We start from the raw sequence: 18,641 nt of genomic DNA, 5'->3' as shown, positions 1-18,641 counted from the left end.
ACATCACGCTGCGATGCCTAGGGTCCCGGGTTCAAATCCCGCTCGGGCTTGATTGTTTGTGAATGTCCATTCATCAATTTCATCATTTCATCACTCATCCCCACCTTCACAAATTAACCAAGAGCCACAAAACGCGAAGTAAAATAAACTAAATCAATCCATCAAACCCTCCCATAAGCAATGGCTGAGTATTGAGAAAAGTACTGTTAGCATTAAACTGCAACCAAATATATTTTTTTACAAACAGTAAGGGAATAACATAAAGTCTACCACAAATACATTAATCGGGACGATATTTATTAGACATTTAAATAAGGCAACACTGGAAATCGACTCTGGGACTTGTTGATTGGAATTTTAAGTAAAAATTTCTGATGTTTGTGACAATTTCTTCCGAGGACATGAATTTTCAAGTTTTTCTTTGTGTAATCATTGCTAAAACAAATGAGATACATTTACTTCTACATCACAAAACCTATTAATGGTATACCTTATAATCAAAGGGCTCTGGTTTCGTTTCCTCTTATAATCAAAGGGCTCTGTGTTCGTTTCCTCTTATAATCAAAGGGCTCTGGTTTAGTTTCCTCTTATAATCAAAGGGCTCTGTGTGCGTTTCCCCTTATAATGAGAGGGCTTTGGGTGCGTTTCCCCTTATAATCAAAGAGCTCTGGGTTCGTTTCTTCTTATAATGAAAGGGCTCTGGGTTCGTTTCCTCTTATAATCAAAGGGTTCTGGTTTCGTTTCCTCTTATAATCAAAGGGCTCTGTGTTCGTTTCCTCTTATAATCAAAGGGCTCTGTGTTCGTTTCCTCTTATAATCAAAGGGCTCTGTGTTCGTTTCTTCTTATAATCAAAGGGCTCTGGTTTCGTTTCCTCTTATAATCAAAGGGCTCTGTGTTAGGGATGGCCAAACGGATCCGGATCCGAAAAATCCGGATCCAAAAGTTACGGATCTGGATCCGGATCCGAAAGTTCCGGATCTGGATCCGGATCCGAGAGTTTCGGATCCAAAAATTTCGGATCCGGATCCGGGTCTGAAAGTTTCGGATCTGGATCCGGATCCGAAAGTTCCGGATCTGGATCCGGATCCGAAAATCCGGATCCGGATCCGAGAGTTTCATATCTCAATCCCATTATAATATTACCACACCTTAAAAGGTATTATGATCTTCGATTACAAAGAATTTTTTCATTAGTTAGTCCTACAAGAATTTTTTTCAAGTGTTGTTCCTAAAATACTTTGCTACGCATCGGCTAACACACTCGTGCACAAAAAAAATCTTACTTGTTTAACATAAAATGTCAGAGGTGATTTTGTAAACGCCATTGAAACGAATATGTATTCATTCCAATGTATTGCAAATGAAAACACACATAAATGTGAGACATTCCATTCCAGGATGAAACCTTTAACACATATAACAAGATAGAAATGTTATACAAAAATTATACAATTGTTCTAGAGTTACAGTTTTACAAATTAAAATAGAACATTATAATATATGCAGTGTTATATAATTACAAAGAGTAAGACTAACATGCGAGGTTATCTAAGTGTCCCCCTCCAATTTCCATGAAACTTGGCAGGCGTATAGTGGGGCCCAAATGAAGAAATACGTGTTTTTTTGTTTCAGCTAAAAAACATTTTTAGGGGGCAAGACCCCCTCAAATGTGAAGATGAAAACAAATTGAAGTGAGGATCTGGCCCCTGTGTCCCTCCGATTTCCATGAAACTCGGCAGGTGTATAGTGGGGCCCAACGGAAGAAATACGTGTCTTTTCGTTTCAGCTAAAAACGGTTTTAGGGGGCAAAACACCCTCAAATGTCAAGATGAGGACAAATTGAAGTGAGGATCTGACCACTATGCTCCTCCAAATTCCATGATACTTGGCAGGTGTGTGTATAAACGGGCCCAAAGAAAGAAATACGTGTTTTTTTGTTTCACCTAAAAAACGGTTTTAGGGGGCAAAACCCTCTCAAATGTCAAGATGAGGACAAATTGAAGTGAGGATCTGACCCCTGTGTCCCCCTCTAATTTCCATTATACTTGGCAGGTGTGTGTATAAACGGGCCCAAAGAAAGAAATACGTGTTTTTTTGTTTCACCTAAAAAACGGTTTTAGGGGGCAAAACCCCCTCAAATGTCAAGATGAGGACAAATTGAAGTGAGGATCTGACCCCTGTGTCCCCCTCCAATTTCCATTATACTTGGCAGGTGTGTGTATAAACGGGCCCAAATGAAGAAATACGTGTTTGTTTTGTTTCGGCTAAAAAACTGTTTTAGGGGGCAACCCCCCTCAAATGTCAATATATGAGGACAAATTTAAGTGGGCATTTGACCTATGTGTCCCCCTCCGATTTCCATGAAACTTGGCAGGTGTATAGTGGGGCCCAAATGAAGAAATACGTGTTTGTTTTGTTTCGGCTAAAAAAACGGTTTTACAGGGCAAAACCCACTCAATTGTCAAGATGAGGACAAATTGAAGTGGGGATCTGACCCCTGTGTCCCCCTCCGATTTTCATGAAACTTCGCAGGTGTATAGAGGGGCCCAAAGGAAGAAATACGTGTTTTTTTGTTTCGGCTAAAAAACTTTTTTAGGGGGCAAAACCCGTCTCAAATTTCAAGATGAGGACAAATTGACGTGGGGATCATCTGACCCCTGTGTCCCCATCCGATTTCCATGAAATTTGATAGGTGTATAGAGAGGCCCTATGCCCCCTGTTTCTTCCTATGCCATATTTAGGGTGGTTTCGGGGTCAGATCCCCACTTCAATTTCTCCTCATCTTGACATTTGATTTGGTTGGTTGATTTGTTGTTTTAAGTCCACTTTATGCACAGTAAGGCTAATTGGGACTGTGCCTCCACCGGGTATCGAACCCGGGACCCATTGATTACAAGGCGACGACGCTACCACTGCGCCATCGGGGAGGCCGTCTTGATATTTGAGGGGGGACCTCTATACACCTGCCAAGTTTCATGCAAATCGGAGGGGGAGACTTAGACCTCCCTTGTAAGTGTATTAATTAATTAATTAATTAATTATATGTGTGTGTATGTATGTATATTATATATATATATATATATATATATATATATATATATATATATATATATATATGTATGTATGTATATTAGCGGGTAACAATATGTTTTAAGCACATTCTTACTTTCCAAAGAAGCGCATGTGGGATGGCAAAACGGATCCGGAACCAACCGGATCCGGATTTCGGATCCGCCAGGATCCGGATCTGGCCAACCCTACTCTGTGTGCGTTTCCCCTTATAATCAAAGAGCTTTGGGTGCGTTTCCCCTTATAATCAAAGAGCTCTGGGTTCGTTTATTCTTATAATGAAAGGGCTCTGGGTTCGTTTCCTCTTATAATCATAGGGCTCTGGTTTCGTTTCCTCTTATAATCAAATGGCTCTGAGTTCGTTTCCTCTTATAATCAAAAGGCTCTGGGTGCGTTTCCTCTTGTAATCAAATAATCAAAGGGCTTTGGGTGCGTTTCCTCTTGTAATCAAAGGACTCTGGGTTTGTTTCCTCTTATAATGAAATAGCTCTGGGTTCGTTTCTTCTTGGAGTTACATTGCACAGTAGTTCTGATTCCTCTTTGCAGTTCAAGTCCCGAATAGTTTATCTGACCACAAATTAGACTAAAACGAGCACTTGTAAATGCCTCAGTGTGAATGTGATATACAGGTATGTGCATATTGATTGATTTGCTTCATTTTACTTCGCCTTTTGTGACACTTTTGGCTATGCGAAGATGGAGATGAGTGATGATATGATGAAATTTATGAATGGACCCTCACAAACATCCATGCCCTGGCCGAGGTTCGAACCCGGGACCCCTGGCGTCGTAGCGCGATGTGCTAACCACTCCGCCACCGGGGCCGACAGGTATATATATTTGAGGTTGAGTTTAATGTCCAGGAAATTCTGCACATTATACATCCAATATTACATCTTACATGCGTACGGTATTTCTGTGCCCCTTCCTTGACAAAATTCTAGATCCACCAATGGCGTTGTAATGACTAGTGATGGGCACCATCGACTAATTAGGCGTTAGTATGAACAAAACATTGACTACTTTTTCGACAAATATTAGTCGAATTAGTTATTTTAATTAGCCGTATTAGTCGAATTAGCCATCTCGAGTCTCTACTTGCGCAGAGACTTGTTTTTGTACACTCGCGCCAGAGATTCTCGGGACAGAGCATAGTCAAACGACTAACAATAGTCGAACGACTGATTCGACTGATTGTAGTCGAACGACTGATTCGACTAATAGTAGACGAAAAATTGATTCGACTAATAGTAGTCGAACGACTGATTCGACTCATAGTAGTCGAACGACTGATTCGACTGATAGTGGTCGATCGACTGATTCGACTCATAGTAGTCGAACGACTGATTCGACTAATAGTAGTCTAACGACTGATTCGATTAATAGTAGTCGAACGACTGATTCGACTGATAGTGGTCGATCGACTGATTCGACTCATAGTAGTCGAACGACTGATTCGACTGATAGTGGTCAATCGACTGATTCGACTCATAGTAGTCGAACGACTGATTCGACTCATAGTACTCGAACGACTGATTCGACTGATAATGGTCGATCGACTAATTCGACTAATAGTACTCGCTCGAACGACTAATTCGACTAATAGTAGTCGAACGACTGATTCGACTAATAGTAGTCGAACGACTGATTCGACTGATAGTAGTCGAACGACTGATTTTCATTAGTCGATGGTTCTAGTAATCGACTAATGTCCATCATGACTAAATTTTTTCTTCCTCTTTCCTATAACGTCTCTTTCGAATCTGGCTTGAAAGCATTTAAAATGCTTCAGAATTTACGACACCACAACTAGTTCCAGGTTCAGACGGACATCAGTTATCGCCTCAAGAATGTTGGTGTCATTGGTGAAGTATTGATGTGTTCCAGTTAGTTGTTCCTTCTTTTGTTTTTGTGAGAAGCCTTTCAAGAGTACCTTTTCTCTTCTCCGCAGCTGTGGAAACAAGACTTCTGTAGCAGGAAGCCAACGCGGAACCTAATTAAAAATAAATTCCTGTTAAAAGCACTCTCCCACAGAAACCAGAAATGTCCACGCAAACACGGAACTTAATTAAAAACATGCCCTTCGTCGAAAGACCAGTGTTTTGTGCGGTTCAATCTCCTTCTGCTGCTTTTATCTAGAGGTGTTTTTTTTTCTCTCTACTGTGATATCCAACTAGATATCGCTCTAAGAGCAACAGTATTTTTATCTCCAGTTAGCTGAGTAGGAGAGAAAGTACACGTGAGATCAGTCGGAAGCTTTTCCATACTGTTCTGAACACTGAATAAGTCTTCTAGAAACTTTAGGGGCGTGCGGGACAGAGTTTCTTTGGTCGGTACGGGAAATGTTTTTCAATCCCGACGTTCGAAATTTCCCGACACTCTGAAAATCTCGAAAATCTGCACGTGAGAACAAACAATTCAACGAACGCATTTGATAATTGCCACGTAATGTTTATGAACATAGTGAGCAGCGGAGTCTACCATTTCTTTTTATGGATAATCAAAAGTATGAAATCGTGCACCAACATAAGTTTTGATGTGAATATGAAGCAAAAACTACAAAGTACTTACCTCTTTCTTCACTTTTGCCACGCGAATCCTCCTCATCAACTTCTCCAGATTATCTTCAATCTCCAAAAGCCAGCCTTGGTCGTGGCGCTTCTTCAGAGCTTCGTAGCTCACCTAAGAATATAAAAATATTATAATTGTCATTATGTGTGGATGTGTGTCTGCAATATTATAAATCTGGCCTGTATGGATGAAGAATATGAGACAAACCAAAAGCTGCTTATGGTTTATCGCAAACTCATATTTCAACCTTCCCAACAGTTCACGTTTCATGCTCGAGATCTTTGCGTTTTAAATACGTAGATAGAAAATTTAAGAAGAAACCTGTTTTTGCTCAGAATAGCAATTTGTGTGTAATGTGTTTGTAAATTTTGAGCAAACAGACTTACGGTTTCTTTTCAAGTACCAGTAACTACAACTGTGTTAGTTTCTAAAATTAATAACTGTAACTATAGTTCAGTAACTTTTAAAGTAACTTTCCGAACACTGTTAAGTGTGACTAATATCATCAAAGGAAAGTAAATTAATTATTAAGAAATGCAGGATACTTGTTAAATACAGGGTGATTGGTAATTCGACCTATTCCTGGAAAGGGGTAATACTAGAGCACATTTGTAGCAAATTTGATCCTATGCACCGGGGGTCGGAAATCAATGGGTATCGAGTTATTGCAGTTTGTAGATTTTCGTGAAATATTCCGACTTGCGACCAAAAAACTACTACACCCTGGGCACTCAATTGACATGTTGCTAACAGCTGACGAATGAGTGACTACTGCGAAAAAAAATCATGCCCAAAATTTCCATACCCACAGAAAGAAACAGTCACTGGAGCACACGTCATGAAGAAATTTGGAAATTATCGTTTAAATCGAAGAGGATTACTCAAATAAATGTTAACACACTTAGCGTAAAAATTACGGATAAAACTTCCTCGTTTCATAAGCTCTTCAAAAATATACAAATGTTGTCAACTGGCACACGGGTTGGGGGAAAAATTTGAATATAAAGCGGAGAAGGCGCGTTGTAGACCTCTTCGTAAAGTGAAAAGAAGTTGTCGGTTGTGAGAAATAAAGGAACGAAAATGAGTGAAATAATAATGTTATTTACCATTCTCTTGATTCCAGGTTGTCAGAATTAACTGTTACGAAAACTACAAATCCTGTTCAAATTGCCTCCCCCGGTTACGTATGAGAGCACGCAGCCTGCGGCGTACTTCAGACACAGTCACTCGCGTTGACACTCGGTCTCTTATGTATTGGGTGGCGGTCACAGTTCTCTCTCTCAACTCTTCTTGGGAATCCACTGGTGTACTGTAGACTAACTCTTTCGTGTGACCCCAAATGGAAAAGTCGCATGGCGTCAAATCCGGACTCCTCGCAGGCCAGGGGGTCGGGCCGCCTCGATCAATCCATCGCATGGGATAATTGTCGTCCAGCCACTGTCTCACACCCCGGAAATAGTGGGCTGGGCAGCCATCATGTTGGTAAATCATACCCCTTTTTGTGGCGAGCGGCACATCCTCCAGCAGCGTCGTCAATTCTTCCCTTTGTTTTCGTAGTTAATGCCGTTTAGGTTTTGTGGCAGATAGAATGGCCCGATCACATGATTGTGGATGATTTCCATTTAGTGAGAATTTTCTCTGGTGAGCCTTTTCTTTAGATTTTCTGGGGTTATCACCCTTAAGGGACCAAAAATGCACATAATGAAAATTCGTAACACCATCGCGGTCGAATTTGGATTCGTCCGTCCACAGAATTCTTGTCAGATGATGGGGCTCTACAACGCACCTTCTCCGCTTTATATTCAGATTTTTCCTCCAACCCGTGTGCCAGTTGACAACATTTGTATATTTTTGAAGAGCTTATGAAACGAGGAAGTTTTATCCGTAATTTTTACGCTAAGTGTATTAACATTTTTTTGAGTAATCCTCTTCGATTTAAACGATAATTTCCAAATTTCTTCATGACGTGAGCTCCAATGACTGTTTCTTTCTGTGGGTATGGAAATTTTGGGCATGATTTTTTTTCGCAGTAGTCACTCATTCGTCAGCTGTTAGCAACATGTCAATTGAGTGCCCAGGGTGTAGTAGTTTTTCACAATTAGTAGTTTTTTGGTCGCCATTCGGAATATGTCACAAAAATCTACAAACTGCAATAACTCGAAACCCATTGATTTCCGACCCCTGGTGCATAGGGTCAAATTTGTTGCAAATGTGCTCTAGTATCACCCCTTTCCAGGAATAGGTCGAATTACCAATCACCCTGTATACATGTATATAATGTTTTTATGAAATATTCGGTGATTTATTCATAAATGAGCACTGCGCCTAATGTGTACATAATCTGGTTGGTGCAGCTGGTGTTTTAACAACTAACAAGGTCTAAATCTTGTTTATGTAGTTATGTACTATTCAACATAGTAAGAAAATACCTTATACGTACACTAGTATTGCTCGGCAAATTGTCCATGACTATTTTCATATGTTTTTTCTTACATCCTATGTGTTTTTAAGCGATGGATTTTTATGCATGCTGGTGCAGAAGTTGTCAACAGCTTGTTTGAGTTTCTTTTAATTCTTGAAGCTCTTATTGGGTCAAATAAAGTGCACGAACATGGTGATGGACGGTAATACTCATGGATCCCACTGTACGTCCCCGTTATGCTTAGATAGGATCCGAACCACTGTGAATTGTGTCGACACCGAAAACCGATTTCGTGACCGATTGAGTACAAGACGACATGGTTAGCCACTACACCAAGGATCGCCAAACACTCGATCGCGAGCTACCGGTAGCTAGCGGGGTCATTTCCAGCAGCTCCAAAGGGGTTGGCTACAATTCGCGATTCCAGCTATCCGATGTGACTCTCGCCATGTAGAAAATGCAGATTTACAGAACACATCGCTTATTGGGCAAGATTGATTAATGGTGGAAGATTGATTATTGGGCAAGTGTTTTTGTCTGGAAAGATCTACTACAACTACAACTTCACCTTTTTATGTGATTTATATGTTGTCCTCAAATAATATATATATATTTTAAATGCAAAACAAAAATGGATCTCAAAACATGACATGCAGCGTTACACTTCGCAATAAACATTTCGCGATTTCAGTCCACTCTGGGGTGAACATTTCGAATTCATATAATCGTTATTAAATCGGGGACCCCTTGAATATTAACATAAAATGTTCATGAAAGTGTCATTCTTATTAGCAAGGTGATAATGATTAGGTGGTATTTTTTTTATTTTTCTGTTTTGTGAAAAAGTATTTACAAGTGTTTATAAACTCTCCTTAAGAAATGGTATCTTCTGTATATTGTAGGGAAACTAAAAATAATAAACTTTGTAAACAAGGAATAATCATTAAAAGTCAACCCACCCTTGGTAGCTCGCCAGGTATTTCAAATGGGGAAAGCAGTTCAATGGTCCTGAGAGTTTGAAGGCCTCTGCTCAACACCATGGGGAGATCCTAATCAACATGGCTGAGGCCTCTGTCTCTTTCAACTTTCAACTACTGTTGTGAAACATGCCGAATACGAGTGTAGTTGGAATAGGTTAGTCATTGAGAATCAATCGTGACGTCTGTTTATGCTCTCACAAAGATAATAAAAGAGGAAACATACCTCAAGCCTCTCAGTCACGGATTATTTAGCTTTTTTTTTCCACCACTCGTGAAAGTTCTCTGTCCTTCATTCTTTCTTTCTTATGTCTTCTATTATTTCGATTCCCTTCTCGAACAGAGTGAGTGGTCCCGTCACATTATACGGGGCCAGGCCAACGAGTTCGTATATAGAAACACTAGTGAGGCAACGAGGCAGCCATCTTGGAAACAATTTGAACAGGTAGTCTCGTAAGTGGTCAGGCAGGCTGAACAGCTGATGTAGCGCAGACGATAAGCCGTAAGCTATGCATTACAGTTAACTTGGAACTTAGCAAGTAATACTTACGCATTATAAAGTAATTCTGCTATAGTACAGAGGAGTTGTTTACCTTTTCCAGTGAAAAGTTAGAGCTGTATAAGCTGGTAATACAAAATTTGTACGCATATTGCCTCGCGGACTTTTACTATTTTGCACAGAAAGACACAATATAGCTTGGAGAATTAAATAATGTCCTCGTTTGTGAATATTCCACAAGGTTTCGATAAATATATAACTGCAGTATAGTATCATGTGATATTATCGTACCCGGCCCTAGGGAGGAGCAACTTGGGCCCCGAGCAAAATAAAATAATTGTTTACGTACCAGTTTTAACGAGTTTGTAGGACGCTGGTGCTTCGAATTAAGCAACGAATATCATTTTTCTTGATTTCACGGATAGTTTTCACAAACTTAAATCACTGAAATCATATTCCAAACATAAGATACGTGTTCAAATATTTTAATAAAAAAATGTTAATGTGCACTATTCGCTTAATTATAGAATGAAACCATGTAGTGAGAATATTATTTCACATGAAAGAGCGTTTCTCAGAAGCGTCAAAAAATAGGAATGTGAAGTGTTGTTTTGAAGGACACCTGTTTTTTGAACAATGTGAACTTCTGTGACGGCTCTGGGATTTGCGAGGTCCCAAATCCTGTAACTGTGTGTACATTTTCCTATTTCATTATTTATATAATAATACTCTATTATAAAGCACCAAACCTAATGTACAATCATGACAACTCCATATACTGTCAATGAGATTGCTACAACCCAGAAGTGTCCGTGACTGTACTTGTTTGAAGTTAATTTTCAGTGGAAAGAATGCATTCTACTCATTTATCTAAAAAATACGTATAAATGATCGATTTTGCGAGACCCCTGTAAGCGTGCGGCCCTAGGCGATGCCTTGTTCGCCTATATGTAGGGCCTACTTTGGCCAACCAGTATCGAGGTGATACCAATTCAGCAAGTCAAAACCAAAGTCAATTCAATTCTACTTCCAAAAGAACCCTGGTCTTTTAGCCTTCCTTGGACGCCGAGGCCCGGGGCATACAATATACGCTGGACCTCGAACTAAAATTTTTCAAAGATCTGAAGAAAAAACAATTTTTTGTTAATTAATCTGAAGTGCAGATGTCCTACATAATCACAATAGCAACACTATTAAAATGAATAAACATTTAATTTATGTACATATTTCGTATAATTACATGAAGCAATAAGATGAACACGTTGAAGATTAAAATCAGTAATTATGGGAGGCTAATGAGAGATTCTAAATTAATCTTCGTTTTCATGTCTGCCACTGTGCGATGTCCATAATATTTAATCACAGTGTGTGTGTTCAATATCAAACTAATAATTTACGTTATAAAAGAGACGATTTTAATCATATCCAATAATATTCTCTATCATAATTCTCTTTTGTTTTCTTTTCATTGAATTTTAAGGCTGTAGTGAATTGACATGGTTTCATATAAAATAATATTTACACTCCATGATTTCACGAATAATATATATTATTTTTGATTAAAATGTTTGGATTCGATTTTTATGTAGTACTTTGATCAGAATATGGTTTCAGTAATTTTGATATTTTAAAGAATGTAAAAAAATGCATGAAGTCAGAAAAAATCAGATTAGTTGCTTAATTGGAAACACTGGCGTCCCATAAACTCATAATAAACGTCATAGAAACAAATATTTTTATCTGCTGTGGGGACCCCTGAAACACGGGCCCTCGTGGTTGCCGAACACCTCGCCCCCACCCTCCGCCCTTGATCTACATTTGATCTACATTTTCTACGTGTAGACGTGCAACACTGCTTATGATACAAGGATGGGCATAACAAATCAGAAATTTATCTCTTTTTCTAGTGCGAATTCTACTTGATGTACTTCAAAATATAATAAATAATAGTAATGGAATAACTATTTACGCAATTTAAGACCTTCTTAGTCTGTGATATGACGTACATTTTGTTTTACCACATGTATTTGTGCAGCTATACTCTGAACACATGTTCAGTTTATTGGGTTTCCTTCGTAAACACTCAATGTTTTGACCACTTAGGATGTGGCCGCCGCGTCTTCAAATAGCCACAGCTTAGCCGCGTGAAAACCGGTTTAGGCCCTCTCTAGTGTTTATATATGGACGTGTTAAAGTTACAGTGGTGTGTGTAAGTCACTTTCTTAAAAAAAGAAAAAAAAAGTCTGACTCACAGCACTTTGCTGATGAACACAACAGTTGTTTCCTGTATCACTAGACCTTAAATTGTCATCTGTTGACAGTTGAATAAATCTCTGATTTACTTCACGTTTTCTGTTAACAGATTGACTTATATAGATCTGGTTTCTGTGTCTGTCTTTTTGAAAAAAAATAAAGTGACTTACGCTGCTGTAACTTTAACCCGTTTGGTTGGGCCAGGCCCCTTACCATAGCGAAAATCAAAGTGTGTCAGAGGACTACACTCACCTAAAAACCGAGGCTGTAAAGGGGCACTCACAACATATAAGGACAAATTATAGGAGCCTTGTTGGCCTGCAAGAATGCATCACGGTGTACTACGAGGAAAAGTGAAGTTGAAATTTGGGTGTTTTAGAGAGGATCGCCCCTTACACTCCTGGAAACAGGAGATGAAGGAAGAGAAGAGCAATTTATATTTCAGTTAGCAATGAAAAAGTAAGTTTAAAAAAAATATATATCTTCATAAAATGTATTACGAATATTTGTATCAAATTATTTATATTTTTAAGGCATGATACTTCTTATGCTTTTCGTCCATTCCAGGAGTATAAGGGCTGATACTTTCTGGAGACACTCGAATGTCAACTACCACCTAATATGCATGTGAATGTGGCAGACTAACGTGACTCTGTCGCCTAGACCTTCAGGCAGGACAATCCTCTTTGGCGCTTGTCTTTTGTTATGTCCATATGTGTTCATCTATTTAATCTTTTATCACTATTCATCCTCATCTTCGCAATTAGCCAAAAGTAGAAGAAACCCGAAGTAAAATATCATTAATTTATCCAGTCGTCTATTCCATAAATTTGTATTGTGCGCGTGGCAGAGGTGTCTCGTGAACGCATGCGTCAATTGTGGGAAAAAGGACAGCTTGCTCTGCGACGACATTCATGAGCATTTCTACATTCTATTTTCTTCATATATGAGACATTTATTTTACACGAGAGCGCTGAACAAAGCTTATATTACATTTATTGGATCTGAAGTGACGCATGCATCAATTGTGGGAAAATAACTATTACTTTCTTTCACTTTAGATCCAAGAAATGCAATATAAGCTTAGTTCAGCGCTCTCGTGTAAAATAAATGGTAGTGTCTGCTGCCACGTTCTTTTTCTGCTGGAACCTCAAAAAAGATGCGCGTGGCAGTAGACTCGGTCTTTGTTTTATCGTGATTTCATCATGCTATGTGTGCAATTACGTCTGTAACACATACTGTGAAGTTGTAGCGATTACTTTCACAAAACTGTTTTAAGATTAGGTCCCTCAGCATTCTTCTAATAATAAACCTAAATGCTCTCGTAGTTAGGTTAGGTTCTGTTAGCATTAAAATAATATCGCTAAATGCTTTCTAAAGAAAAAGGTTCTAAATTACCTGTACATTCATTCCCACTAATCATAAACTTGCATTTCTCTCGTCTTAATCTGTTCTTAAGATTTGTAACATTCTCTTCTCTTAGCAGACGAATTACGTGGCAGGAGCAAATTTGAAACTTATTCTTACTGCTGACACGTGCGTGGCAGCAGACTCGGCCAAAATAAATACTTCTCCTATATGAAGAAATTAGAATGTAGAAATGCTCATGAATATCGTCGCAGAGCAAGCTGTCCGTTTTCCCACATTTGACGCATGCGCAGCATGCACCGCATGCGTTCTCGAGACGCCTCTGACGCGTGGCAACCCTGAAATTACACCTTGTTCTTTATACAACTTTCCAAAACCTCTTGTAAACTGGATTGCTTGTATGAAATGGCTTTGCCCGGAAATTTCTGATTAACACTGTGCAGTAGAGTGCTGCATCGAGGCCTTTTTGCTCGATCGTCTGATAGTTCGCACGGATGACGCTAGATGGCTTACGGAATCGACTGTTTCACTGAAGTGAACATAGTCATCATCTATCTCTTTGTTAAAATCTACCCTAATTTAGTACATCTTACAAACTATGAAATTAATAGATGATTATGGGCTGAAACTACCAGGACGATTTTTTGCAAATATATTTGTACGATTATTATCCAATTGAAATGATATTATTTGATATTCTATATATTCGAGCGTGGGAGATTCGATCGAGTATTTTCGAGCGAAAGTGGTCCAATGCACTACAGTAAAAATGTCATATTTTTGCCCGTTGACCCAGATGTGTCTCGTACATGGAGGGAACACGCATGAAACTGGAAACCTGATCTCCATTTTCACACGCGTCAGGAAGCTCAAATTAGCAGCATCCGACTAATGCCACGTACCTCAGCCACGACTCCTATGCAACCACAGATGACGGCAGCTTTCGCCTGTGCACCGCTCATGCCTCCCAAACCAGACGTCACGAACACTTTCCCGCTCAAATTGCTTGTTCCCAAATGCTTGCGGGCTGCGTTCAGAACTGTGATCTGCAAAGAATAAAAAGGTTGAAATGAGCTGGTTTACTCGTGTTACGCTCCATCAGTACTGTCGATTGATTGATTGATATTTGTTTTATTTTACTTCGCGTTTTGTGCCTCTTGGCTAATTTGCGAAGATGGGGATGAGTGATGAAATTGATGTATGGACATTTACAAACAACCAAGCCCGAGCGGGATTCGAACCCGGGACCCCTGGCGTCGCAGCGCGATGTGCTTACCACTCAGTCACGGGGTCCGGCCCATCAGTACTGTCATTTGTTAGTAATTACGCGTATATAGGTCGGACGTCGAAATTTTGTCAAACTTTGTTTTAAGACCACTTAATGCCCTGATAGTGAGACTACGGTTTCTTATTTATTACAGATATTATCTCGAGTAATAACACTGTTATTGTTACTCAGATGAAGCGTGTATTTTTTTTAAAAAAATTTAACTGAGAAAAAAAAATCATGTTAACAAATTTGACAATTTGTTCTACAGATGTGAGAGAAGTAATTTAGATTATTTAGAAATTTCAGCACTTGGGCTATTTTGCATCCGTCACATTATACGGGCTCCAGCCCCTTACCATAGCTAGCACCGTGGCATTACAGTTCCTATAGTGTACCCTACCACTACACGAAGTCCCCATCTCAAACTCAGTTTCCTCTCCTTGTCAGTTTGAAACTTCTATGTATTCCTTCAGTTGTATAAAGGGTTTTTTATTATCAAAAAATACATTTTATAACCATTATATTTCTGGAAATAATACGTCACACTCCCTGGGGAAAAATCGAACAAAAGATTCTGTTCTTTTATAAGCTCCAACACGAGACGTATTCTAGGAGTATCTGCAGCTGAGAAAATGAAGCAAACAAAGATTTTTCGCGGTACTAGCGACTAGGAATAGCCTGTCACATAATTCCCACAAAAGTAAAAGTGGGCAGAACACTGTCACAGGGTGTTATTAAAAGAAAATGTGGGTGTATTGGTACAGAATAACCAATTCTAACAAAAGTAATACAATACAAGACTATATCTCCACAACTAATACCAGCTGAATCCCTATCATTAAATGAATTTGTAGGTTGTTTTTCCACGTTTCCTAATACGCTTTATTTCATAAAATATAGTCTAATATTGTACCTGGTTACTTGCTAGTTAATAACATATGTAATATATAATTTTAAACCGTAGAGTTCTAGCTTTCGGATGCAATCAAAATCTAAAAATGGATATTTTTGTATATCTTAGCCATTGGGAGTTAATGCAGTCCTTTTCTGGGATTTCCAAATTTACATTACACAACTTTATGCGACATAGTATTTCATAAGTGAGCAAACATTTTGCAATAAAACCATTACAAAAACAGAATAGTTACTTCTTTACTTACAGCTTATTCCACTCAAAACAGATGTATAAAAATTAGTTACAGTATAGATGTAATGATGTTTTAGTATTACAGACGTTCAGGGCTGCATTTAATATTTTTGCATACTTTTCTTTAAATAAATAAGACTACCCTTCAGATATTTACTTTGCCTGAAAATTTACAACAATCTGAAATAGCAAACATAGGACTATTATTATATCGTAACATCACTGAAAGTGGCTAAAAATATAAAAATATATCAATTTTTAGATTGTATTACTGTATTATCCACTTGGGACTTCAATGGTCCATTGTACGACAGATCGTCAAAACAAATATTTTTGCACATTACCCGATAACACTTTTCAATCTTATTTTTTTTATTACAGTGTCGTGTAACTGGATTTCACACACTTTATTTCGTGTTTCTATTTTATTTTGGTAGGCTCATATCAATCTGGCCAGCTTGCGCAGAGGAGTGGTTAGCGTAGCCACATAACCAAATTCGAATCCTGTCAAAGGTACAGAGGTTTTATTCTGTTTTCCCTTCATCTATTTTCATCAATTCAACATTCATCATCATCACTGTTAACACAGAAAGGCATGAAAACTACTACATAGTAACAAATACGAATTAGTATTATTTCTCTTGTAGTCAACGGTTGGTACAAGCATAAAAACACAGATTTTCGTTGTGACGTTTCAGGAGAACATACGCTCCCTTCATCAGACATTTTTTCTTAGTTTGATTAAAGATACAGTTATAACAATGGTTACAATTGAGGACTAAAAGTGGTAAACGTTGTAAGTGCCAAAAGCGAAAGTGTTGGGAAATCGCATCGTACCGCACATCAGCCCGTACGAACGTGCACACTAGTAACCTCTTTACACGCCCTTTGAACTACTTAGAGGGCTACCAGCCACATTTCACGTTTACCACATTATAAAGCATGGCACATTTCACAGTTTAACGTGGAAAACAGTGTTTGAATTATTGTGGCACTTACAGCGTTTACCAATTTTAGTCTTCAATTCTTTAAAAAAGAATCAGTTATACAATGGATCTTGTCAATGTCTGTTTTGTTATTATTTAAGATGTCAGCATCACATTTTTGAAAAATTTAAAATCCCAAATAGCTATCATCAGGCAACTCAAAATCATCATCAGTTATTCCAGAGATTCTTGATCTTTTCAGTTACATTGAATTTTAAAGATGGTGGCGTACTCCACTTGTTAAAAAGAAAACTCCTTAGTAGGTCTATGTTATCACTTTCATTATTTTATATATTCCAATGTTCTTCTACAATGAATGAAGCTTCTCAGACATTCAAATCTATGTTTCCCGTCACGCTTTTCAAAACCACTCTCGTTTTAATCATATGCGAATTAAATACAAATTAATGTTGAAACTTTCTGCAACATTAATTATAGTCATAAAATATTTAACCGTTAAAACAATAACTTGTGTGCTGTCAACTATTTTCTCTCAAACTTCATATAGAATTTATAGTGAATTCTGATATTAGCAGAAAAGTATAAATATACTTACAGCACACACACAGTCATAGAAACATTATGGGTATAAGTAAAAATGAATACATTAATATTGCAGTACAATTGTTGACATTCGTCGTATTGTACATTAAATTATGTACTGTTTTCTAAAACTGAATTTCTTTGGAGTGCTGTAGTGGTACTTTATCAAACTATCCCCAAGAAATTTATAAATGTCCCAGAATAGGTAGGCCTATAGGCTTACTTAGAATTGATGGGATATCACGAAACCGACTTGTAGAAGTTTTTACATTAAAACAAACTAACCTATGTGGGAGGAATGTGGGGCTCTTTCGGGATGGCCAGAATTTTTTGGATCCGAGTTGCCTGATCCAGAAAATATCCTGATTCAGTGAGAACAGAGCACCCCAATCCGGAACCGACAATTGAGTATCCACATCATGAAACATGTGAATAGCGGGATTCAATTGTTATTTCTTTTTTAAAAAAATTAACAGGCGGCCGGCAATCAGGTATTAAGTTAGTGGATTATCTGTGACCTGTGTATAAAAGACCCCAGTTGGGAAACCTCTTCTTTGAAAAGAGCCGTTGCGCTGGACATTTTGAAAGTCGAAGACTTTTACGAGCAACTTCTAAGTTGATTTCTCGTCTCCAATAGGCAGTTTTCTCGTGCGCTTATGTGTGCCTAAAGAGACACTAAGAATCCTACTTGATGCGCTTTTGTTTCTACAAGATAAATTGTACAATATTACACCATCCTCCAAGCGCAGTAGATGTTTAAAAAGTGGCCTCTTCGGGATCTATTTTGGTCTCTCTAAGAACAAGTTCTGACCTGGATGAGCGGCTGACTGATCCCCGGAGCTCCTTATAAAGGGATATTGGGTAATGGAAATTTTCTACCCGAGATCGAACCCAGGTTTGATTTAATTGTTATTTTACGTCGCTTTTATGCCAATTTTGGCTAATCGCGGCGATGAGGATGAACGATGGTGCGATGTAGACACTCACAAAGAAAACCCATGCCTCGGCCGGGATTCGAACCCGGATCCCTGGCCTCTCGAAACCCAAGTCTCCGGCGTCAGCCAAATGCCATGCCGATTGGACCATACAGGGTTGTATTGCCAATAATTGTTTATCTGGGATCAGTGGCGGCGATTGGGCTCTAAAACTGAGGGGGGCAAAATGCCAAAACTGGGGGGGGGGGCAAAGACAGTTTACTTTACCTTGGTATATAAGGTTTAGCATAGTGCGGTGGCTTAAGTGGCAAAATGTGGGGGGAACTGTCTCCATGGCCCCCCTAATCGCCGGCCCTGTCTGCGAATAAAACTCGCCCTTCTTGATAACACTTTTCCCCAAAAGGAGGAAAATGTTATATTTTTTTCCGATATTGATTTCTAAACAACAAGCACTGATCTATTGGATCTCTATATTGTCTCTATATCATGACTAAATCATTTGCTACAGTCTCTAATTAATATTATAATCTATCGTAGCCGAACGTGTCGTTTGGCTAGAATTCCTATCGATTTTAGAAACGGAAAGAACATTCAGTTCTT

General features: G+C 38.6%; 1 protein-coding gene across 1 annotated transcript in view; it reads right to left on the bottom strand.

The window, feature by feature from the left end:
- LOC145995147 (urocanate hydratase-like) overlaps window positions 1-18,641 on the bottom strand; it is a 145,833-nt gene that overhangs the window by 82,708 nt on the left and 44,484 nt on the right. The window contains exons 6-7 of the mRNA XM_083131699.1: window positions 14,063-14,206; window positions 5,642-5,752 (exon numbers count right to left, since the gene is read on the bottom strand). Coding sequence (XP_082987825.1) covers window positions 5,642-5,752; window positions 14,063-14,206 — 255 coding nt within the window. The remainder of the gene's footprint in view (window positions 1-5,641; window positions 5,753-14,062; window positions 14,207-18,641) is intronic.

The sequence above is a fragment of the Lepisma saccharinum genome, chromosome 1 (genome assembly GCF_977018435.1).
Source record: "Lepisma saccharinum chromosome 1, izLepSacc3.1, whole genome shotgun sequence".
Classification (NCBI taxonomy): domain Eukaryota; kingdom Metazoa; phylum Arthropoda; class Insecta; order Zygentoma; family Lepismatidae; genus Lepisma; species Lepisma saccharinum.
This window is presented reverse-complemented; position numbering and strand designations above follow the sequence as displayed.